At 34.2% G+C, this 25,322-nt stretch overlaps 1 protein-coding gene across 1 annotated transcript in view; it reads left to right on the top strand.

The window, feature by feature from the left end:
• Positions 1 to 3,553: 3,553 nt before the first annotated feature.
• The window catches only part of LOC111044032 (cAMP-specific 3',5'-cyclic phosphodiesterase), a 435,954-nt gene continuing 414,185 nt past the window's right edge, over positions 3,554 to 25,322 (top strand). The window contains 1 exon segment of the mRNA XM_039439964.1: positions 3,554 to 5,022. Coding sequence (XP_039295898.1) covers positions 3,689 to 5,022 — 1,334 coding nt within the window. The 5' untranslated portion in view covers positions 3,554 to 3,688.

Below are 25,322 nucleotides of genomic sequence, written 5' to 3' on the forward strand. Positions count from 1 at the left end.
ATGTCTATGATATTGTGGACAATCTAGCTTAAGACTGGTCAATTGACAATCCTTCTACGTCCTAAATTACTAAGATTGTATTAAAAGTTGAGAGTCCCCAAATGGTTATGAATTCATCACCAATGACACATGTAGAATTATTTTTCCTTGGTAGTAGATTATTTATACTTGGAAGCTTGATAATTATTAAAGGAATTCTAAGATGGGTTTCGTATTATAGAGTTTTGTGGGAATTGACTTATAGTTTTTCAGTGAAATTGTGATGTTGCGACTAGCCCACTAAGATAACAAACAAGTGAATCGAGATTTTTCCGTTTCAATTTATAGAGGTGGATTGAATAAACCCATTATAAGTTCATGACTGAATGAATGATGACATTAGGAACAATCATTTGTCATCGATAAACTCTACAATATCTCTGAAGGTATATTTGCTATCCTTTATCCAGCAGTTACTTTCAAACAGGACTTCCAGACTGTTCCCCAACTCAATACAGTATTTTCAAGACGTATATCATAAGAATTCCCCTCAGTCACATATTGATAGACTGCATTTAATTCACAAGTGCATTCAATAATTTTATCTACATTCAATAATTCATTTTCCATGGTATGGAAATTCATATCCTAGGAATTTCGATATCATGGAAAATGAACTCAGAAATCAATATTATATGTGATTGAGAGGTATTCTTATGACAATGCCGATCTTCCTTATTTCTTCCTCGTGAAATAATTGAGTTCTTCTGTTCAGGTTTCTGATCGGATGGCAACAAAAAGACATTCAGTTCTATTATGGTGAAAGTGACTTTCCGAGATGTTTAGTGCTTGATAAACTTTATTATTTATTTAACAAAGAAACATTTCCCATGAAAGTTCATGAACAATGATTTTCTTTGTTGACTCAGTGACTTCGAAAAGTGTAATTTGTCAGATCAGTTCAAAATAGAGAATAAAATAAACAAACTTATGTCTGAGAACTTTGATGATGATCACACTTTACCGTATCTTCTCTGATATTATTTCATTCCCAATTTACATTTATTAATTATATTGCAAAACATCGAGAACTCAATTATACATTGATTGATAAGTACTGAACTCATTAACAATATTGATGTTTTGAATGTGATTTTTTCATCTACGATCTTCAAATATGGACTCAGTTTATTAATACTACAAATGATAATATTGTTAGTATAAATGGAAGATTTTCGAGAATAAAATAACTAACGAGCTTTTACCAGTATAAAAATGTTACACGAGTTACCAAGGATTCGTTAATGTGTACAGAAGGAGGAAAACAGTGCTCTAAATAGGTTCATCAATATCACCCCTCCGAAAAACTCCTGGAAAATCGTCACCTCGAGAAAATCCCGGGGAAAATTGAATGGAAAGGAGACCACAGTGAGTGGATGGTGGAAAATTTCCATCCGTTTTCACTTGAAAAAATGCATTATTCACTCTAGCCTCAGAACACTCTCTCTCAAAAGAAATTAGTACGCTCTTTTCTTGAGTCATGAACTGAGGAGAAGGAAAAGAGTGAGAGGGGTTATAATCTTGAATAATTTTCTGCTGTGAAGATCTTACTCATTTCTCATTCAAAGTAAATGAGTTCATCCAAGTTTTTTAAATTCAAAATCTGAGCGGTAAGAAAGCTTAATTACAATATTTGTATTGTTCTGACTTGGAGGCATATTTTCCATTATTCTCCAGTTTTCAGGGTTTTATACAGAAACAAAATATAAGAGTTCAGTCATATTCAACGTTTATTTCTTGGTACGTTCCTTACTCGTTGACACATCTATTACATCCATTTGAAATGTCTGTGTACTTTGTTCATTCCTGAAAACAATACAAGAGACATCCGTATATTATCAATAGCATCGACGTTATTGTGTATGAAAAACATCAATAAAAATCATGAAATACATCAATGAAAATCATAAAATGCATCTATAAAACTCATAAAATAAAACTGACCGTGAAGTAATCTATACGACTGGCTTGTGATGGTTTGAATAATTAATTATTTGTTCAAATTCCTTGATTATCAGCGAATTTCTCTTCAGAGCTGGTAATATCTCTAATAATTCGCAGTAAACAGTTACTGTTTCATTATACATCAAGTTCAATTCTGGGTAGAACTTCTCAACATGTTGTTAAGATACTGACTTTTAATTTGTTACATTATACACCAATTGCAACCGAACTGTGTAGTTTCTCTGTCCCACTTGACAGTTATTCATCAAGCTTTGTAACCTCGCAAAAACTTTATCTGTTGAAATGTCAGCTAAGCTTGATGGTGACTTACTTGAGAACTTTATTTCGAAACTTAACAACTTGAAACTCCGAGAGACTTGATAGGAGGTTTCAACCGTCACGTATTCTTGTTCAAGATTATTTAAGTGAAGTTTTGGGTTGTAAAAGTTAAAAGACGACCAACTGATCTGGTTTTGAGACTATTGTGATCATCGTTGAGTCTATCTTTAAGCAAGAATAGAAAACTAGTGTTCAACTATTCTTCAATAATGAATAGTGTTTTACAAGCCACCTTGACTTAGAAGCTGCTTATCTCCAAGATGTTATAGTTCCAAAGTTCTTCCAAAAAAAACTTGTATTTTGTATTCCATAGAATTATTCCAACAGAAAAATTGATGATTAATTTCGAAGTTGCATTAAAATAATACTCAAGGCTCCTGTCATATTTTAAAAGTGGAGATCAGTTGAAGAATTTTGAATGCTTCTAGAAGACGACAGTGTATGTGATATTTTGAAGATTTTGGTGTGAAAATTCCTTTAAGTAATTTACAGAAAAGTTTCTGTAATAGAAACTGAACACTTGCTATCCAAACTACTAGGATCTATATTTCCAAGATAAAAATATAAGAACATCGATTTGGTGTTTATGCTTCCAGAACAAAAATATTAGAGCATCGATTTCACAAATTACTGAATATCATTGTTAGTATGATAAAAGCGAACACAATTATTCTTTCAAATGAGTGAACATTATTGTTTCTATCACAAGAATTTGAACATAATATTCACAAACTACTGAATAGCATCGTTTTCCTATCACAACAACTGAACTGTATTTTTCAAATATCTGATCATTGAATATCGATCATTGATGTCTTTAATTACTGAAAATTATTTTTGTCAAATGAGTCACAATTGATCAGTATTAGAAGGATCAAGAGAACATTTATAATTGAATACAGAAGTGCACAACAACTGAACAGTATTTTTTCAAATAACTGTTCATTGAGTATCGAGCATTGATTTCTTTGATTACTGAACTCAATTTCTGTCAAATGGGAGACACTTATTGATTAGTAACTTCTCTGAAGAAGCAGAAGAGTATTTCTAACTGAATACAGAAGTGCACAACAACTGAACAGTATTTTCTCAAATAATTATTGTTCAGTGATTTCTTTGATTACTGAACTTAATTTTTGTCAAATGAGTAATAATAGTAACTCCTTAGAAGGAGCAGGACAGCAATTTTTATTAAAATCTAGAATTGATTGACTGAACATTGATGTCTTTGAATACTGAACTTAATTTTTATCAAATAAGTGACAATTGATCAGTAACAACGTATGAGAAGCAAGAGAACAATTCTAATTGAATGCAGAAGTGATTGAGTGAATATCGATTGATTGGACAATTGGATAATTGCATAATGAGCAATTCAAGAGAGCCCTTGGTTACCGAGCCGGAGGATGAAATCATGGAGGGCAGGAGTGAATGGAGCTCAACCAGTATCGACGAGGAATCAGTGGCGTCAGTCATTGAAGTGATTGATGAGCGACTGAAAGAGTTTGGAAAGTCTTCTTCAACAACGGTCAGCCGTCAATCATCGCTAGGTTCCCTGTCAGAGGAGAGAATAACAGTGAGAGCGTCAACGTCTTCATCCACAGATCATCGCAAAACCTATCAGGAAAGCAGAACCAGTGATCGAGCTAAATCGTTGACACAGAGTATGACTGATGACAGACAGTTTAAACAGTTGGAGTGTGTCAAGGAGGAGAAACAGAATCAAGAAGTTGGGGTTGTAGTATCTACAAAGTCCCAGGTTGTACATCAAGAGGAAACAACATCCACAGTATCCACATCTTCTGCTTCGTTTCTGATGAAGAAACCCCCACCAGATGAAGGAAATCATCATCCAATTTTCGGGGCATCAAGGCAGAACAGGATCATGTCCCTACCTCAAAGGATTGGTCCTAGAAGGATAATTTCCGAGGAAAATAGATCACTATCTGTACAGGAATCCTCTACAACTTCCCAGCTCTCACGCAGCCAGGAATCTTCAGATAGTAGTAAGAACAACACGTATAGCACGACGTCTATTGAAGGGTCGTTGACCTCTAGTTCCTCCTCATCTTCAGCGAATATCTATTCGAGGAGTACGGATCTGTTGGGGGTGCGACGTGAGGGGCCACTCTCTAGGAGTCATGAGATAATTGGGGAGAGGTCTTCAAGTTTGAATGTGAGTCATGAGATCCTGGGGGAACGGTCGTTGTCCTTCCAGGAGAGCATGGTTGATCAGGGGAATAATTTACTGGAGGTTCAAGGTTGTGGCGGTGGGGAGGGGTTGAGTAGATCTCATGATAATGTGAGGTCAAACGCCGGGCAACAACTGAGGTTAGGATGGATCGCGTCTTCGCAAACCGGCAACAATGCCAGTTCATCAACAAAACAGGAACCGGCGAAATCTCTGGAGAGTTTCGAGCGTGAACTGAGGTTGCTGGGACCCCGCTACCGGCCGGCTACCAAGGCACCAACACACCTGGCGTTGTTTCCGCAAGGTTTGCCGGGGATCGGCGGGGATCGAAGGTTGACGATTCTGTCGCCACACAGCCCGACTAAGCCGTTCCCTGGGCTGCCGGTGACTCCGTCTGCGGCCACCCTGGATCGCTGGCACTTCTCCACGCAGACGCTGCGCACAAGGCGGAAGGTAGCCACTGTGTTGCCCCGGATCATTCTGCCCGAACCGGAGGATGGGCTTGGCAGGTGAGGATGCATGCAAATAAACACAAGCATGAATCGGAATATATCTCAATTTGTTTTGAACTATCTTAATTATCTACATCATGCCCTACTCCACAAGCCAATAGGCAGAAGAAGTATTGGTAGACCGAGGAAGAAATGGACACCGGAACAGGCTTGAAAAGCCTAATTTATGACGATTATGTTGATGATCTCTCAATAAATAATATTATCATCCATTCACTTTGATCACTCATCGAACATTTCATTTGTACTTGAAAATGACTCTGATCCGAAACATGATACATAAAGCTAACAGACGATTCAATGAGTGTCCTAGAAACCGAGAATGAGTATATCAATTAAGAATTATATCAGTTTAAATTGAATGAAATCCGCGAGTAGACTGTTTCATATTTTCATCAATTCACATGTTTCAGTTTTACAAGCTTCGGATCATGTGTGAATTGATAAGATATAAAAAACACTTTTTTGGACTCTTTGGACTTTTTTGAAACGTATAGAAATTTGAAAATTGGGGTACCTTTATTTTTTTGGAAACAATACTTTCCTTACCTATGATAATAGGGCAAGGAAAGTAAAAAAGGTACTTCATAATTTTCATTTAATTTCAACTTATATGATATAATCATTTTCGGCTCCTGAAACTGATCAAATTCACCATTTCCTAATGTAATTTCATATGGAATGTTCCTGTTCAAGTGAGCTTCCATTCAACTCATAAGATTTGATCATTATATCATGATATAGTATAATATATATTTCATTTCAACTTATATTATATAGTCATTTCCGGTTCCTAGAAGTAATAAAATCTACCATTAGCTGATGTACCTTCAAATGTAATGTCCAACTGCAAGTGAGCTTCCAGGACGATTTTGATGTCCAATTTGTTGATAAAAGAATTGAAGGGAAATTTGGTTTTCCTTGACAAAATTTATGCACACTTTCATCCTACCAGTTATCCATATAACAGCTAATTGAACAGCTACTCTTCACAGCAGGCCTACTGAACTTCTTCATACGGTGATAAATTATTAATACCACAGAATCTATTATTTTCGAGAACTTTTTCAATGAACTCTTGTCTTTCATTATTATGATACGTGATATAATCTTTGATATTTTCTATTCAAAATGATAATGTACTCCAACTACAACTCATTCAATAAAGAATTATCCTGGAATGATCCAAGGAATTGATCTTACAATTTTTTCATCAGCTAGAGTACTCCATTTACTCTTTCACTATTAAAACTCCTAGTTCTACTCTATGAACTCTTAGTTCGTTATTCCTTGATCTATAATATTCAAACATATCGTATTACTTTTATGAATCTCACATTCACATACGGATGAAACTTCACCATTTCTGTGAAATCTCATCTTATATTTTTTCGAATAAAGAACTTATTCCTTCCATTTCTCATGTTGAATATGTTTCTGTTTTATTTTAGGTGAGTGATCCATTACGTCTAGTAGACAACCTATATCGAGCAGTGGTGAGTACTTTTCCCTATAATATCATTCTGTTCAGAATTCTGTCTTATAACAAGGAATCTTATAATATAAATACTATGGAATTTCAGTCACAGAATTTATTATGAAGTTTCCATTGAGTCTCATGCATGAATCTTTTCGAAGATAACCTTGAAATTATATGGGTTGACAATTAGTATGTTAGCACAAGACTGCTCTATCATTATGCTCTTATGGAGCTCATTATAACTACGCTCTATAGATTTGTGTTATGATGAAATTAGAATATACTGTCCATAGTACCATACTTCATCGCTTATCTAATTCTTACAAAAAACTATGAGCTTCAAGTACTTGATGATACATTGAATCAAGATGAGATGAACTCAATTGAAAATTCAATAGAATAAGCATGCAGAAATATGTCTGAATGTATTCCCAGTGGAGTCCGCATTCCATCAAGGAAAAGTTGTGAAAAAGATATGAATGGAGAGGAGAGAAAAACAGTGAAAGTTTTTATTTTTACTCCTCTCAAGCCCAAGGAAAGCTTCACAAAATATGAGTGCGTATTCTTCGCATTCAACGAACAGACTTCGGAGGAGGAAAACTTTTGTCATTCAAAAATAGAGCCATATTTCTCTCAGTGGAAACAAAAGTGGAGGTTGATGGAGATTTTATACTCATTATTTTGAAAACTCCAGTATCCGTGCATCGTTTATAATTTGAGGTTCATCAAGGTTATTTGGGTGTCTTCATGAATGACTTAAGAAGAATGATGTGAAAGATAATAAGAAGGAGAGGATTCATTCACAATGGCCCATATGAATAAAACCAGAGCAAATGCTCATGAGCAAGAGCATGGAGCATAAGGTTTAGCTCATGAGCAAAAGCATTTGCTCATTTTTATATGAATAAGCTTTACCTTATACTCTTACCTTATGCTCATGAACTCCAGAGCAAATGCTCACGTATTTTAGAGATTTTTCATCAGCTGATTCGCTTTTGTAGCTTTAGTTTGTTTTTATAGCTCACGGAAGCGCTAAATATGCAAGTAGGGTGCACCGCTTGTGTTTGCGTCGTCTGCTCTGTTTTCAATTTATGAATAGAGTTTTAGGTTAGTTGAGTTTAGAATTTTGAAATAATAGCGTGAAAAAATGTCATCTCTATAATAATCTTCAGCATAGTCTTATAATATCAATAGCCTTCTTATAATCGTCCACACTCTCATCTTCTTAAATGCCTATTTCCTATTTTGTGATGGCTATCTTTATGACAGGTAGCTAGCTATCTTTTGTATTTATTATTTTGTAGGGATAATGGTGATATATATCATGGTTGAATCTAATAAGAGTTTTATAGTTCTCAACTATTGGTTGTGATCGTATCTGGTATAGTTTCCTCTTCCTCATACGGATTAGTTGAGCCATTTTACTATGAGCAAAAGGTGATAAGCTGCTCTAGACTGGACTAACCTTTTTTGAAGCATTTGCTTCAAAAGTTGAGCAAATGCTCTAGTTTATTCATACAATTTTTAGCAAAAGCTTTTACTCTTGAGCAAATGCTCAAACTATTTTTTTTATGAGCATGAGCCAAAGGTTTTGCTCACGTTTATTCATAGAGAATGCTCCATATTTTAGAAGTATTAGCAAATGCTCAACTTTATTCATATGTCCCAATGAGTCATCCTTTTTTTTAAAGTTTCATTTTTTATTTATTTAACAAAATAGATTTTTCCTAACATTTGATAGATAGTTGAGAATCTTTAGTGGTAGATATCATGCACGAGTAAAATTATTCTTTCTTTATTCAATTTATAATTTATGTCTGAATTCTGAAATTCTGTAGAAATTATAATCTAAGAATTGCCTAGAGACATAGCCTAGGAATTGACAAAGCAGTATCTTTCCCAGGCTTATCTTGTTTTATATTCTTTAGATCGAATCAGGCGTATAATATTCAGTAACAAGTTCATTCCTGTATGATGTATAATGTATGGCTATGAGATATAATAATAAAGTAATATAGTGTTTGAATATTCTTTATTCTCTATTGATTCATGCAATAAGTACATTATTAAAATGATAGGGATAGAAAAAATAAAATAACATTGTGCTTTTCCTCACCAAAATTAAGATAAGGTTACACATAGTCTCATAATAGGTTAAGAAGTGTTGTAGTTGTTCACTTCACAAAATTTTCATTGTTTTCACAAAGTAGATTTTTAAATTTAGTTGCTTCAAAACCAAACATAAAAGAAATATTTCACATTATTATAGGGAATATTCACAAAATGAAGAAATAATTTTGCAGAACCAAAATATAGTAATGTGATAATTATCACTAACATCAATTATTCATTGAGGCTCGTCCTATTTTCTTTTATATTAGCTTAGAATTCTTATAAAAATTTGCAGTATATGCATCAAACCTATCATCCTTCAAGATTTCTCATGAAAAACCAAGTGAAAAATCACAATAATCAATAGAAGAAGCGAATAGATTCTCATTGATATCCAATTCATCCCTCACATTGTCTTATATACAATAGTGCTTTATGAAATCTCAACTTTCAATAATTATCATTCAATGTAATGAGTTTTATTATCTCATGGCTTTAATGTTTTTGATAAACAATTCAAACGTGAGTGAAGTTTAAAATCTCGATGGAATCTCACCTATCAATATTATACAGCAATTTAATTTTATAAATTCTTTTCATGCTTATGGTTTCGGTGTTTTAATAAAAAATATCGTGAGTGAGTTTCAGAATCGCAATGGAAACTCTCAATATTATATCAGAGGTTGAACGTTCCAATATCACATTCAATTTCAAGAATTCTTTTGGCTTTCTGTTTTAATGAAAACAATGTTGTGAGTGGAGTATTACAGTATCACAATATTATGGAATAATAAATCTCCATTATCACTAATTCGACGCCCAAGTATTGTAATAAATTTCCTCTTCGGATACATAAGGAGCGTGTTCGAGCAATCTCCACAAGGATTAGTTACAGGATCGAGTGAAAATCATCTCACCGCAGGAATTGTTGAAATTCGCCCAGCGACCACCTGGTTTTCCCTGACATTTCCAATTTTCCGGGTTGTGAAAATCCTCATTTCTCGCAAACAAGAAAAGAACAGCCTCTTATTCTGCGAGGCAGTAATGTTCTTCCCTGGCTGTATGAAGGATCAAGTGCAAGATATGATAAGGAAAGGGAAAATGAGGAATTGAAGGAGAGAGGAGGGGTGAGGAAAAATATGAAAAAGGGATGGAAGGGAATGTGATGAAGAAGAAGATGAAGATTCTCTCAACAGGAGAAAAACATCTTCTTCTTTATCACATCTTCTTCACATCCCTTCCATTCTTTTTTCAGGAGGAAGAGAAGAGGTAGAAAGAGAAGATAGAAAAAGGATGGAAGGAAATGTGACGAAGATAAAGATGAAGATTCTCTCAACAGGAGAAAATATCTTCTTATTCATCACATCCTCTTCACATCCCTTCCATTCCTTTTTCTAGAGGAAGAGAAGAGGGAAAAGGAGAAGGAAAAAGGATTGAAGGGAATGTGATGAAGATAAAGATGAAGATTCCCTTAACAGGAGAAAATCATCTTCTTTTTCATCACATCTCCTTCCATCCCTTTTTCTATCTTCTTCTTTTCCTTCTTCCCCAACTCTTCTCTTTCTCTATTCCTTATTTAAAAAAATGAATAGAAAAGGAGAAAAATGATGTAGGAAATAGATAACTGAAGAGTGGAAAGACGTTTGACAAGCAAAGTAACGTATAGAATAGAAGATGGATGGGAATGAAAAGAATATCTTATGGGATGGATAGGGGAGATGAAGATTTGGGAGTTATACCAAGAGATACAAAAGATGAATTGAATTGAATGACTGCCTTTATTTTCACCTAGGGCGGCGAAGTTAGGGCGCAGTCGGCCCTCTCTTACACTCAACCCTCAAGATGAGTAAAGGCTGAAAGATGAAGGAAATTTTGAGTGAATAAGTGGATACGAAACAGTGGAGATGAACTCAAGAAGAATTTGCTTGGAGAAGGACATGAGGATCAAGAGAGACATGGAAAAGCAGGAACAATGATTGGAGGAGGAAGAAAAATATGTTCATGTGGTGGGAGAGGAAGGAAGAAGATTGAAATGGGTTTGTAGCATGGAGTTGAAAGTATAAAATGGGGAATTTTGGGAAAGAGAAGAGAGAAAAATAAGGATAGAAATGGAGAATGTAGAGAGGAGTATAAAGAGACTATGGAAAAGAAAAAGATAATGGATAGAGGGAGAATCACTGACAATTATTCACTCTAAACATCAAGATTCGAATGAAACTTCGTTGATTGTGTAGGAGATGAATTAAAGGAGGAAGAATTGGTGAAATTAGATTTAGAAATTACTATATGAATGGAACTTCAAGTGATTGGTTCAGGAGAAGACAGGAGTAGAGAATGAGAATTGTAATAGTAAATAAGAATCAGACATTCAAGATCAGAATAGATAACTTTTAATTAGATATCATCAGAACTAGAGACATTAACAGAAGAGAATCAGGGAAGAATATAGGAGAAAAAATGCAATTTAAAAAAGTTCTTTATTTCTCAAAAAAAAAACAAAACAATATGATTTACAATCTGCTGTAGGTTCTACATACACTAACAAGAACTCATACATGAGGATAATATTTTTGTACAATAAAAAACACAAACAAAATAATTAAAATTAAATCAAATAGAAAGTGGTCCTCAAAAAATCTTCATCATTAGTATTCTAATCATGATTGAGATTCATAACTCATCAGGGAAGAGTCGTGAATCGACAGTGCTTTAATACAGGAATGATCTTCACATGGACCTGAGGTCTGTGTGTGAAGACTAGTTTTTCGGCTTGCCAATACGTTTGGAAGATTCCGAGGAATGATTCAGATTTTTGTAAAAATTCACGTTTATAAGGATTTTTTTTAATAGATAATATGGTAAATTAATAATATTATACTAGATATTACAAAAGCAACAGTTACAATAATCTGATGGTGATTGTGTTTAATAGCACTATGTCATAGGGTATTGGTACGCAGACCTGTTTTCTGGATGACGATGACTGATCCACAAGAAACAGGCGCAAGAAACAAAGAAATGGAGGAGGATGAGAAGCTGTGAAATGAAGAAGAAAGAAAAGGATGAAATCAGGGGTTGCGGAGAAAGGTATAAGGGTAAAACTGATGAAGATTGGGAGAGAATAAACAGAATTTGTAGGAATAGAATAGATAAGGAATTGGTAGTACTAGTATTGTAAAGTAGGTAGTATATATGAGGAAAAACGTAAAAAGAGAGAAATATAATGATTAGAAGGTGAAGATGAGAGAAGTAGAATGAGGAGTAGAGGAAAAGAAGAGGTGAAGAAGAGGAGAGGAGGAGGAGGAGAGGAAAATTATTTCATTCGAGGAAGAGACCTGTTCTCTTCTCAAGCGTATATGTTCCGGCGGCTTTATCTTATATGCCCTATTTCCCACTTCCATTATTTCAACTCCTCAGCTGGGCTTTGAGGATGAAAATTCCTCACATAGTTCAAACTCTACCCTCTCTTACTTTTCCGTTATATATCTCTCTTCCTCTCAATTCCTTATCTCTTGTATCTTGTATCTTGTATCTACTGTATCTTTCTAAATATTGCACTATCATTGTCTCTCTGGTGTTTATCTCCTCTTCACCTCCCTCATTTCCTCACTCTTTTCTGAGTATTTTTCCAATGAATAATATTTGATTACTTAATAATAGAGTTCATTGATATATTTGGGATGAATTCGACTTTATATACGAGTCTCAGAGTATTGAGGCATCTAACTTGGTTATTCAAACCATATTATTATTAGCGTCTGGCTTTGAATGGTGGGGAGATCCAAGGGTAGTTCCACCTCGCCGTATATAGTCCGAAGTTCCCTAATGGGAAACCGGACACTAAGGTTATAGTGAGCATAATACTTTAAATCTACACTTTTCATTCCGGATTAAAGTTCATTTTGATGTTAAAGAGTCTAAACATATATACAAAACCGAAACAAAACACATAACCATTAAGCAAAATTTAGAAAATTAGAAAATGAAAAATTTAATCTAATTTTTTAAATTTAGAGCACGTTACAATTTTTTTTTAATTTGAACCATAAACTTGACTTATAAATCTTACCACTGAAATTTATCATGCAGAATTTGATAATGCTCAAGTTATTTTGGATTCAATTGTCAAAAGAAAAATGTTTTCGTATAAACACACATTTATTGTCAAATTCTATAGTTCTATTTGGTACAGGACCATGGTTTCATGACCACACGAAACTCTCTATAATAATACGAAAAAATATACGAATATCTCCTTCATTATTTCTTCTTCTTCGTCTTCTTCTTTTTCTTTTAATACTTATTCCTCTTTTCATTTCTCTCAATACAGGTCACATTTTCAAATAATTGTAGAATTTAACGACATATGTTGTGTTTTTATTTCATTATGGAACGGTTCTAAAACATCCACAGTGACTTAGTTGAATTTTCAAAAATAAAAATTTTTTCGTCATTAAAAAAGTCTTTTATTCGAGAAATAAGTGAACAATCAATCTTATACATCCCAAATAGAAGAAAATTCAATATTGTTCCCTAATTTTCAATATGTTTTCCCTATAGGCTACCCTGTGTGGGGACACTTGAATATAATAATGGAGATAATAGGAGATAATTTAATAAAATTCCAAAAATGGGTGTCAAAATTAGTTTGCTTGAGTATAATAATTCCACGATTTTATGGGGTTATCACGGCTCTTATGGAAAACCCAATATAAAAGCCTTGGTTATTTAATCCTTCATTCTTTTCTCCTTCATTGTTTCTACTTATTCTTCGTCGTCTTCTTCTTTTTCTTTTTATACTTCTCCCTCTTTTTATTTCTCTTCCTCTTCTTTTTCTTTCTCTCCTCTTTTCTCCTCTTATTTCCTCCTTTGTCTTCTCCCTATTCTCCTTCTTCTTCATATACTCCTTTCTTTTTTTCTTCTTCTTTGCACAGAGTTCACCCTCCGACTTCCCAACCTTTCTATTCGTCACATCACTACTTCAAGCACGTCCTCGACTGGACACTCTTCTTCCATTAATGCTTCAATCTACTCTCTCATCTTCTATGTTATTTCAGATTCAGTCCTCGTCCTACAACGTTCTCAATTATTCTTCATCATTAGTCATTCTATTCTGGAAACACATGAAGTATTCTACATGCTTCGTCATTCATGCTTATCTTCTCTCAATATACCCTAATTACTCATTTTATTCAAGCCTTTCCAACTGGCACGTGATTTTTTCAGTCGAGAAATTTGCATTCCTTCAATAACAATAAGATTATTAAGTCGTGTCCACACTCAACAAATGTTCAACCAACATGTTTGATGAAAGAGTTTGGGCAATTTTAATTATTATGCCCGTGTTGATTATGTTTGCCTGTGTCCAGTGTGGACGCGTCACCAATAAAATATTTTTTCTACAACTGCGCGTAAAAATAGCTATTTATGTATTAAGAGCGTGATGCGCGACTTTATCGCTCGCGCTGAACAGTTATCACGCGACGCGAAGCGAAGCGTGATAATTTTCCAAGACCGATAAAGAAGCATTACGCGCGAATTACATACAAAAATTTCTCTACAACTGCCCAAACCTGTTAAATTACTTATATCGGCGGAGTTACAATCACCGACTTTCACGCGCAGTTGTAGAAAAAAGAATTTACATACTCAATTCTCCTCGTAAAACAGCTTATTTCTGAGAAGAATCTACTTTTTCGCTCGCCAACCATCCGCGCATGCGCAGTAGACTTTCTTCACGCTCGCTCATCATTCGCGCATGCGCAGAAGAGTTTCTTTATGCTCACTAATCAGCTGAAGGTGAGCAGCTCGCCAAAAAGTCAGATCTTAACCTAAAAAGTCGGTAATTGTAACTCCGCCGATATAAGTAATTTAACAGGTTTTGGCAGTTGTAGAAAAAATGTTGTATGTAATTCGCGCGTAATGCTTCTTTATCGCTCTTGCAAAATTATCACGCTCCTCTTCGCGTCGTGTGATAACTGTTTTGCGCGAGCGATGAAGTCGCGCATTACGCTCTTAATACATAAATTATAATACATTATACATTAAGTGGGGAGAACAGGTTTTTATGTTTTACAGCAGACACTGAAAATGTATGGAGAACCGGTAATTTTTTGTTTGACAAACAATGATTGTCCAAACCAAAGACCTTAAAGAGATATAGACCCACAATGCCTATGCCTTCCCAATGATAGCTCTTACTTGAAATTGAAGGCCGCCACTGGGGTATTTTAGCACGAGATATTATATATTATTTATTTGTAATACTATAGATCACAAAGGCATTGGTGGCATTGGTATGTAATAATCTTATGGGTTGCCCCCTCAATGGCGGATTTCAATTCCAAGTACGACACTAGCGCTGCTTGTGAGTCTATGCATCTTCAAGGTCTTTGGTCCAAACTTTTAAAAATGTTTGTCCCAGAGCCCCTCAACAAACATGTTTGCCGAACATGTATGTCAAACATTTGTTTAGTGTGGACATGGCTTTAGTTTCATCTTAGACCTCATATTGCAAAATATCTTTGGATAATTTATTCGACTGGATTCAGAATATCTAGGTGGGCCGTTCACTGGAACCGATTTCGTCCGAACTAGCATTGGCCGAAAACTACCGAACTCGTCCGAACGATCCCCCTACAAAGAAAGCTATAAGGTAAGGTAACCATCAACTGGAACCGTATTCAACCAATCCCCTCGCTTGTTGGGTCGGTCGAATCTGCCGGCCGTTAATTCGGCCGAATATGGTCGTCCATTGGAACCGTTTACGTCAGTCTAGTTCAGTAGTTGTCTGAACTATTGAATATTGAATTAACTACTATCATAGCCAACAAAATTTTCAATAAACAATGATTATATTGAGATTTTGAAAATTGAATAAATTAGTTATTCATTACAATAACATTACCTTCAGAACCTATTTGTTTAGTAATCTTTGTCTACATATTCCTTTGAACATCACGACGATGATATCTTTTGTCTCGCATATCCCACAACAATGGAACATGCTCCTCTTGAACCAAACTTATCAACTTTCCATTGTCCATAGTTGAAACTTTATAAAACAGAACAACTTCAAAAAACAGACAAAACTGTGAAACAATTTTGAGGTTAGAATGATGTTGTCTCAGCTTAACTTCGGCCGGATAGAGCCCGAAAATCCTATTCAATTAGGATCAAAAACTTGATCGGCCGGAGCCGTCGTGCACGGACGTATGAACCTGTTGCAATTGACGAGCATCTCTAGCTTTCATTGTTGGGGGAACGTTTGAACGAGTTCGTTAGTTTTCGGCCGATGCTAGTTCGGAAAAAATCGGTTCCATTGGAAGGCCCACGATAGGAGAGTTTAAGGTGAGTTACTGTTCACTCCTTCATTTATAGGTGATACTCCATTCATTCATTTACTTCTCAGGATGGACATTGAAAGGATTCCCAGAGCAATCATGAAATGCACACAAAAAAGGAAAAAAGTATCATCAAACCCAGAAAGTGATAGGAGTAAAATTCTGAAAGTTGGAACCGCTAAATTTTTGCCTGAACGTAAAATGAAGACGACGACAATGATATGCATAGTTAATCAATATCGAATGTAAAAATATTAAACGTCAACTTTGACAGACTTCATTGTTGAATTAGACAAAGGAAGTTAATACCTCTTACCTAGGTGGTAGGGTGTGGGAGTCATGCCCTAATTCCTTACAACTAAAGAGGGCAAATCCCTTCATCCCTTCTACAGCTGCCAAGTTAAGGGATGTCTCGTAATCCTTGACACCTTTCCAGGGCCTAACGTTGAGTGGGGATTAACCAACTTCCCTGCCGATTATTCCTTCAACAAAACCCATATTCCAAGTTTCATAATCAGCTACAAGCCTTGTTACATCGAGTCGTGGTTGCTTGCTTCGAAATATCTTAGTCAAGTTATCGATGGGGTTTAGAGACGAGGTTATTGCAAAGATAATAGAAGTTTGCTTCAACTTTGGATTTTATTGTGAAAGGATAGTTTATAGAACCAATAAATAATGAAATTATTGCAAGTAGCCCGTGCTCCGAAAAGGTCTAATTAAAAACTTGTCAAACTGAAAACTTACCTACTGAAATCTTGAAGAATTTAAAATAGGCCTAAAACCATTCTCGGTGAAAAAATCTATATGCAAAATTCCAAGTTAATCAGCTGAGTAGTTCAGACATAATGATGCGTCATTCGTGAATTTCCTATCCCGTACGTGTATAAGTCAATTCTTTCCTTTATTGTTATATTAAAGATGTATTTCAATAGGATTATTGATTACTATCTGGTAACCCATGCTCTGCAAGGGTCTAATTGAAAACTTGACCAAATGAAATCTTGAAGAATTGGAAATAGGCATATAACCATTCTTGGTGAATTAGGAATCTACAAAATTTCAAGTTAATCAGTTGAGTAGTTCAGACGTGATGATGCGTCATTCGTGAATTTCTCATCTCTTACTTGTATAAGCCAATTCTTTATCTCTTTTCAAAAATTTCAAAAAGGGTGCTAAGATTCTTGATTCTCATTTTTCTTTCTAAGCCAATTCTTCCCTTTATTATAAAGATGTATATAAAGTATTTTAGGGTCATATGCACCAGTGAATGTACGAGTACGTTCAACGCTAATCTACGATTAAATGGAGGTATAGTCTCAAACCAAGATTGATGAGCTGTGGATTAAACAAGGTATGGAGCATATTGTAATAAGTGCGACCATATCTCCTTGTGAACCTAGATTAGCGCTCAACTTAGTTGTTGCATAGTTTCATTGCCTATGTTTCATTATCAGCTTGAAATCCTGTTACGTAAGCTTGTCTGGTTGAACTTTATATTGGATAGGTTTAGAGTTGAGTTCAATGGAAAGAAGAGGAAGTATGAATCTACATGGTATTGGAATGTGTTCTTCAGGAATAAAATTTGAGTGGATACAAAAAAAAAACTACACTCCATTTCATATTCATTTATTTTATTCTGATAGGAGAGAAACAAACCTGAGGAATCAAAAATCATGTAATGAAACCCAGGAGTGGAAAAATGAAGAACCCTTTGTTTAGAATTTCATTTTATCAGCTAAAATCCTTGTTGCCTTTAACAGTATCTCGGATGAAAAATTGATATTTGATTGCCAATTCGGTTTCGATCAAATGCGAAATAAGTTCCACTTTTGTTCTATGATTATCTGATAGATTCTTGAGAAATAAGATACAATATAATATGTGAAGTGCTTCAGAAAATAAAAGCATAGAGAAACTATCTATATGTATGTCATAGCTCTCTTCTGTGTTCTGTAATATTATAAGTCATTCACAATAATTTATATGCAGAACTCAAGCTGTTTCTTTTATTTACTTCATTCCACTTGAAAATGGCATCAATGTTGAAACATGTTGTAATTAAATAATTCAAAAAGGATACTGAGATTTTTATTTTTCTTTCTACTCTCCCTTGAATGATGGTGAAAGAATCTATAAAGAATAGAGAATGGGAATTAGAGAATATTTATTTATTGGATAAAGCAAACAATAGACACAACTATTGAGAGAGTAAGAAACAAAGAATGACAGTGAATAATATATGTGCGATATGCAAACATTCTAATAGAAGTTTGTGTGTGTGTGTGTGTGTGTGTGTGTGTGGAGTAACCTCATCATTGTTTGTAACTTTGTTTGATTTGATATTCCAAAACTCTACCGCGCTGTATTTTGAGGGAAACACGCTTCAAACTTATAATATACATCTGTGTTGAAACAATGACATCTCTAATTACATTTCAAACAACTTCCCCTCCTGAATATTCATATTGTGTTCTGCGTTTTACATTCTCGACTTGCACAATGAACCATAATTCTTCAATTCTCCTGAATTTCAGATCGAAATGAATGGATGATTTCATTTCTCTCTTGAAGAATAACATGAGTGGGAATAAATTCAGCCTACGATCATTCTTGCGAGATTCACTCATCACGTTTCCAGTAGTGTGTTTAGTAGTTTGAAAACAGAAGGGAATTCGATGTGAAGAATGGAATGATTAGCTTGCAGTGTATCCCAAAACATCATTTTCAAGACAGTATGATAATAAAATTATGAAATTTGGAATCCCTGGAAAAATATCTATATACTTGTTGAGTGTAACAGAGAAACAATATTGTAGAAAGAATTGAATATTTACGATAATTTTCCTCGTAGAATGGAACTACATTTTTGAAGAAGAATTGTACTTTCTTTCCCCAATTACACACCCCCTCTTTCTAAGTCTCTGTTGAAAAGACTCTGTTGAAATCATAGAAATTGATACTATTTTTGATTGTATAAGAGAATTTTTTTTCCTATTTCGTCTATGATTTCATGCTATTCACATCCTTGAAGTCTATAAAATCAAATTGAAATGGAAAAATAAAAATAGAATAAAAATCCGATTAAAATAGGAAAACTATTTCTTCATCTATCCTTTTTATCCCCTTTATATGTTGCTCCTCTATATTGTTTTAGCTCTATCTTCTATTATTCTATTCAGTTATCACTGGAAAATTGTGATAGGTGAACACATCCTATGAAACTAAACTGAAAGAAGCAATCTCATTTATAAGCGTTCTTGTTGGTATCTAAGCTCATCCATAGTGGGGACTGAGGACTGTAGTTTATTGTGGAACAACATTGTCTCCTTAATCCATTTGAAAAGATTTACAGTCCTTGTCGATTCAAGAGATTATCCTTCATTGTCTTCTTAATCCATCCGAGAAAACTTAAACTGCTGATTAAAGCAATCACCCTTTGTCTTCAAGTTAATCACCGCTGTCTCCCATAGTAAATTAGACTAGGATTAGGTTGAGTTAATCCTAATCTTCATTCGATCTATTATGTAAGTAGGTCAATGGAGCTTTTTCCTTATTTTTGTCACTTTTTTCAATTCCAGGGTGAATAATGAAGATTGTATAGTGAGATTCAATTCGAATTATCAGTAACAATTTGATTGGTGGCATATTGTTGTTATTTATAAGGAATGCTGACGGTGTGAAGGTAGTCTCACTACAACGTTAATAGACCATCTAAAAACTTTGATCTCACTAATCTTACATGAACTATACTTTTGATTAATAATTATTGTAAAAGTCACTAATCTATCAATAAAAACTATGGAAGGAGACTACCGTACTCAAATTAATGGAGTTAAAATAGAGCAGATACTGTGTAGTTCGTGATGTTGGGAAATGAGATTTTTATAGAAATTGACTCATTCGAATAAGTGAAGTGATGAATTAATGGGGAAAACGTAATACTTCTCAGGGATGTAATAGAAAATGCTACTAAATCATTTACGATAATAATGGGGATGTACTGAATTCATGAAGAACGATTATTATTAACGATGGAAAAGTTACCTTTTCAAATGGAGTATGTTACAGTTATGTCACCAGGCATTGGAAACAGTACTAATCGTGTATTTTGTATGATGACAATTTTGTACTAATTCATAAATATGATTGTGTGAGCCAGAGACTGAATGAAATCAGTCATATTGAATGAAAAAGACTAAGAAATTGTCAAAAAACTACTGATTTATTGATAATTAGAAAGACCGGTTTCGGTTATTACACCATTGTCAATCTCTGATAAACTGCTTATCAGAGTATAAAAGTTTATCAGAGATTGACAATGGTGTAATAACCGAAACCGGTCTTTCTAATTATCAATGAAAGAAAGAAAGAAAGGAATATTTATTGCCAAAATCATTAAACAAACTTTACAAATGTGAAAAATATAAAAATTTTCATAAACAATACATTACAAAAACTTAAAATTAAAATATTTTCCATTTAAAAATCGATAATAATATTATCATTGGCGTTACCAGCAAAACTAAGTAGTTTGAGCGATGGTAACGAGTAATCAGTCGGCTATAATTAGTGGCTTGAGATTCAGTCGAAAATAGAAAAAAATATAATAAAGAAAAAAGAAACATAAGGAATGTATGAAAAACTAGAAAAAAAAATTTCAATCCGAAAAGAAGAAGTACTAAGAGTGCAGAAAAACTAGAATGAATTCATAATAATTTAAAAACTCAAAAGAAAAAGAGATGATTCATGTAATTATTAATCTACAATTCACTGTACATAATATGTAATCCATTTAGTAACATAATGTAATTCATTTGTAGCATATATGCAATTCCTTTTGTAAGCAAAGAGATCAGTGATCAATAAATCAGTGGTTTTTTGACAATTTCTTAGTCTTTTTCATTCAATCCATATTAATATACATTACAGTTTCATGAAGTTGCTTCCCGATATTCGAAATTCTCCTCATGGATAATAGAATAACCATGGGGAAAAGATAACGTAAGTATCAGTTGTCTCTGCTATAACTCAACGCTAGTAAAGATAACAGTAGTCATTGGTATAAAATGGAGAAAACTAGAGCAAAGATATCAGTCGTAATTCAATCTATGTGAGGTCTATAATACAGTAGTTCAATTCGATAGAAATTGTCAGCATTAGTTTAACGAGTTTACAAACTTGTCAATAGTGAAGATAACAATAGTCCTGGTCAAGATAATAACATGGTCACGAATCCATAGTCCTGTATCAAATAAAACTGTAAAATTTGACGATATATGTGTGTTTTTATTTCTTTATTTCATAACAATATTCATTGGTGGAATATAGAGAGAACTAGAGCAAAGATATCATCCATACTTCAATAACTTTATGTTTGGTCTATGATGAGCTTCATTTGAAACTGTCAGAATCAGTTGAATATGAAGCATTGATGTTACTCATAAGGAATACTGACAGATTTTATTTCACTATAGTTGTCATTCCAAAGCTGGAAAACAAGGTTGACATGGAAATATCAGGCAAAAAAGGGGAAAATGAGAGAAAATTTATGCAAACATCAACAAACGAATAATCTCGGTGTAGCTTGTCTTTGCCATCTGATAGTTAGCAGGGGACTGAGAGAATCCTTCTTTTCCCAGATGGGAATAGCCATTATTGTTAATTAAATTTCCTCTCCACCTCTCCTTCCCACCACATCATCCCCCGTCTCCTCCTTACTCTTTCTCATCATCCTACACCCACACCACTACCTTCTTCTTCTTCTTCTTCTTCTTCTTCTTCTTCTTCTTCTTCTTCTTCTTCTTCTTCTTCTTCTTCTTTCACGCCTCTACCTATTCCATTCATGCTTCCTTCTCAAACTCTTCCTCCTTCTTCTTCATCATCTTTCTTTTCTCTCATCCTCACCTTTCAAATCTTTTTTTCTACCTACAATTTTCTTCTGTTATCCCACCCTTTTTCCAGAATAGCTCTTGAGGGAAGAATAGAGATTCTCACAAAGAGTGATTTCAATTTTGGAAGGGAACAGTTTTGTGCTTTAAGCCTGTTGTTCCTCTCCCAATCATTCATAGTTGAGAATTATATTGTATCTATCAATGTAGAAATAAATATAATAAATAGAATTGATTTTACTTCTCCACCCACAGTCATAACTCGAGTTTATTTTGGAACTAATCTTCTGTTTCGATGTTCATGACATTATATCTCCAGTGGAAAAAGTGATATTTCGTTTACGTTATCCACCTTCATATAGAGAGGAATTACAATTTTTTTGTTTTTCAAGAAATTAACGATACACGTTTACACCAAAGTTATTAACATTATGTTAATAACTTAATCCTTATAGATTCTATTAGATTGAACGGAACTTGACAAACACATATGTTCATCATGTAGAATCTATAGAATAGAATCAATAGAATTTATGAGGATTGAGTTATTAACATTTTGTTAATAACTTTGGTGTAAACGCAGCTCTAAATGTTTAAATCGTACAGTAGATTCCGGTTAAAATAACTTTGGTAAAAACGCATATCCTCTATTTTTAAACAGGCTCGACCAGTATTCCATATCTTCTTCTTCTTCTTCTTTCAAACAGGGATTGGGCTATTGCCTGTTCCGACTCACATTCAGCTTGTAATTAGAATAAAAAAAATATAATGATTCCATATAATAACCTAAATATTTCAGATCCTTTCACAACGCGGTTTTTTTTTGGTCCTTCAAAAAAAATTATTTCTTTAATAAGTGAATATTTCTTATTTTAGTGATGAAAAAAATAATAATATCGAGTGACCTGACTGGCTCAGGTCTGGTGTCAGAGTTTTCAGGTCGCAACTGATCAATTTCAGGGCCTCTGACATGACCTACTGACTGCTTTTCAGGCAGCCGGGACCGGCCTATTTTAGTGATAACAATATGAAATATTTCTTCTATGTTTAGTTTTGAAGCATCCAAATTTGAAAATCTATTTTGTGAAAATAATTGAAGACTGAAAATGTTGTGGAGTGAACAACAACATGACTTAACCTATTTTGGACTATGTGTAACCTTATCTAAATTTGAAAAAGGAGTAGCACAAGGTTACCTTATTTTTTCTCTCCCTATCATTTTAATGATGTTGGCTACTTATGTATAAAATCAATAAAGAATAAAGAATCAATAACAATGTTCATGGCACTGTTTCCACAGCATAGCTCGTGGCAATATCCTTGTTCCCAATGAATTTTCAAAAAAAAACGTTTAAAAATACTTCTACGGATACGGTATTATGATAAATTATGTAGTTATGAATTTCAGATATCACTTCTACGAATACAGTATTATGATAATTATCTAGTTGTGAATATTTCAGATATTACACCACATAACAAAATTGAAGCAATTTTTCCGCAACCCATTCATTAAACCAATATTGTTATCAGGATTAGGACAAGTTCGTCACCATACGTGACGTAATACAGGGATCAACCGACGTTTATCGAACCGTCGTTTAATGAACAGGCGCCTGACCATGCATGCAGAACGTCGATTAATAGGATGACCGATAAGAACGGATTTCTGGCAAATGGGTTGCCAACACTAATGCGGCCATTGTCTATCAGCCAATAAGAATCGAGTATTTCCGGATCGATGAACGCTATTGGTCGGCTAATGGATGCAGGATGGCGGGAAGATTTGAATGTCTGATAAACCGCGGGATTTTCAAATTTTATCAATGGATGTATAGAGGATGGATGGTAGTTGGGGAGAGAGAGAGAGAGAGAGAGCGGTAGTGGGGGAATTGATTGTGGAGAAGGTTGTAGATAGGATGGGATGAAACAGAATAAAATATTTTTTTCCTTTCATTATTCTATCATGTATGTATTATAGATAGAATTATAGATAGAATGGGATGAAACAGAATAAAATAATTTTTTCCTTTTTTTATTCTATGATGTGGTAGTAGAGGAGGGATCGAACTGATAAAGTACTGGAAAAACAAGGGCGAAATTATAAAGGTTGATTATTGAAGGGAATGAGAAGAGAGACTGATGAGTGAACAAGAAAAGCTGGTTTTAAAGATTAATTTGCCGAAAAAGTAAAGCGGATGACTGATAATATGAAAATAAGCACAGGATAGGGTTTATCCATTCATACAATACAAACATCATCAAAATGAAAGGGAGAGCCAGAGGATATCCTTGTGCTATTCATCTCCCAAACTTGGATGAGGTTACACAAAAAGATTGCCTGAATAAATTAATTTATAAATTTGCCTGATAAATGGATGTATAGTGGAAAATGGTGATGAGAAGTGTCTGATGAAGTGGTGGGGGTAGCTACAATCCATTGATGGATTTAATGAATAGTCAAATGTTAATTGAAATTTTAATTTAATCAGGAAATGGAATTCATAAGTATCATGAGATACTAAGAAATCAATGGCATCATGAGATATTATACAAACACAACATGCTTTATAGTGTGGTCCGCTAAAGAGAGAATGGAAGAAGGAAACCAAACCAACAATCTATGTCTTCTCATGTGAAAACAGGTAGAGTATGAAAAAGTTAGGAGTAAAGTGGAGTGATAAAGCAAAAAATGAGGGATTGCAAAAAAAGAGAGACAATGAAAAGAAAAATACAGGATGAAATTATTAAACTGTAGAAAGAAAGTTGTTGTTTCATAATGTCGAGGAGAAAAAGTTGACATAGAATTATTACTGATAACAGGACTGGATGATAAAATTGAAGAGGAATGACGATTGACTCATCATGAGATGAGAAAGCGAAAAAAATGTTAAATTGTAGAATAGGAGGAGAGAACAGGATGCCTGACTGGCGGATGGAAGAGGAAATAAAGAGAAAGAAAGGGAAAATCGGTGAAAATGAAAGAATCTATGGTTTCTCATTTGAAAGCAGGTGGAGTGTAAGAAAGTAAGAGGGTAAGTGAAATGAAAAAGCGAAAAATGAGGGATTGAGAAAACAGAGAGAAAATGAAAAGAAAAAATACGGGATGGATGAAATCATCAAACTGTTGAAACTTTGCAATTTCGAGAGGAAAAAGGTGACATAGAACTACTGATAACAGAACTGGATGCTAATTTGAACAGGAATGAAGTGTTCGACTGATGTAATGAGGAAGAAAGAAAGAATTGTGAATATTATAAAATAGCAGGGGAGAACAGGAAGCCTGACTGGCGGGAAAAAGAGGAGATAAAGAGAAATAAAGGAAATTTAGGTGAATATGAAAAAAGAAACATGGGATTGGATGATTAAACTTTAGGAAACGGAGTAGTTGCTTTCTAAATGTCGGAAAGAAAAAAGTGGCATGAAATAAATTATGGAAGAGAAATGTCGTTTGAATGATGAAATTAGAAAGAG

The sequence above is a fragment of the Nilaparvata lugens genome, chromosome 13 (assembly GCF_014356525.2).
Source record: "Nilaparvata lugens isolate BPH chromosome 13, ASM1435652v1, whole genome shotgun sequence".
In the NCBI taxonomy this organism is placed as follows: Eukaryota; Metazoa; Arthropoda; class Insecta; order Hemiptera; family Delphacidae; genus Nilaparvata; species Nilaparvata lugens.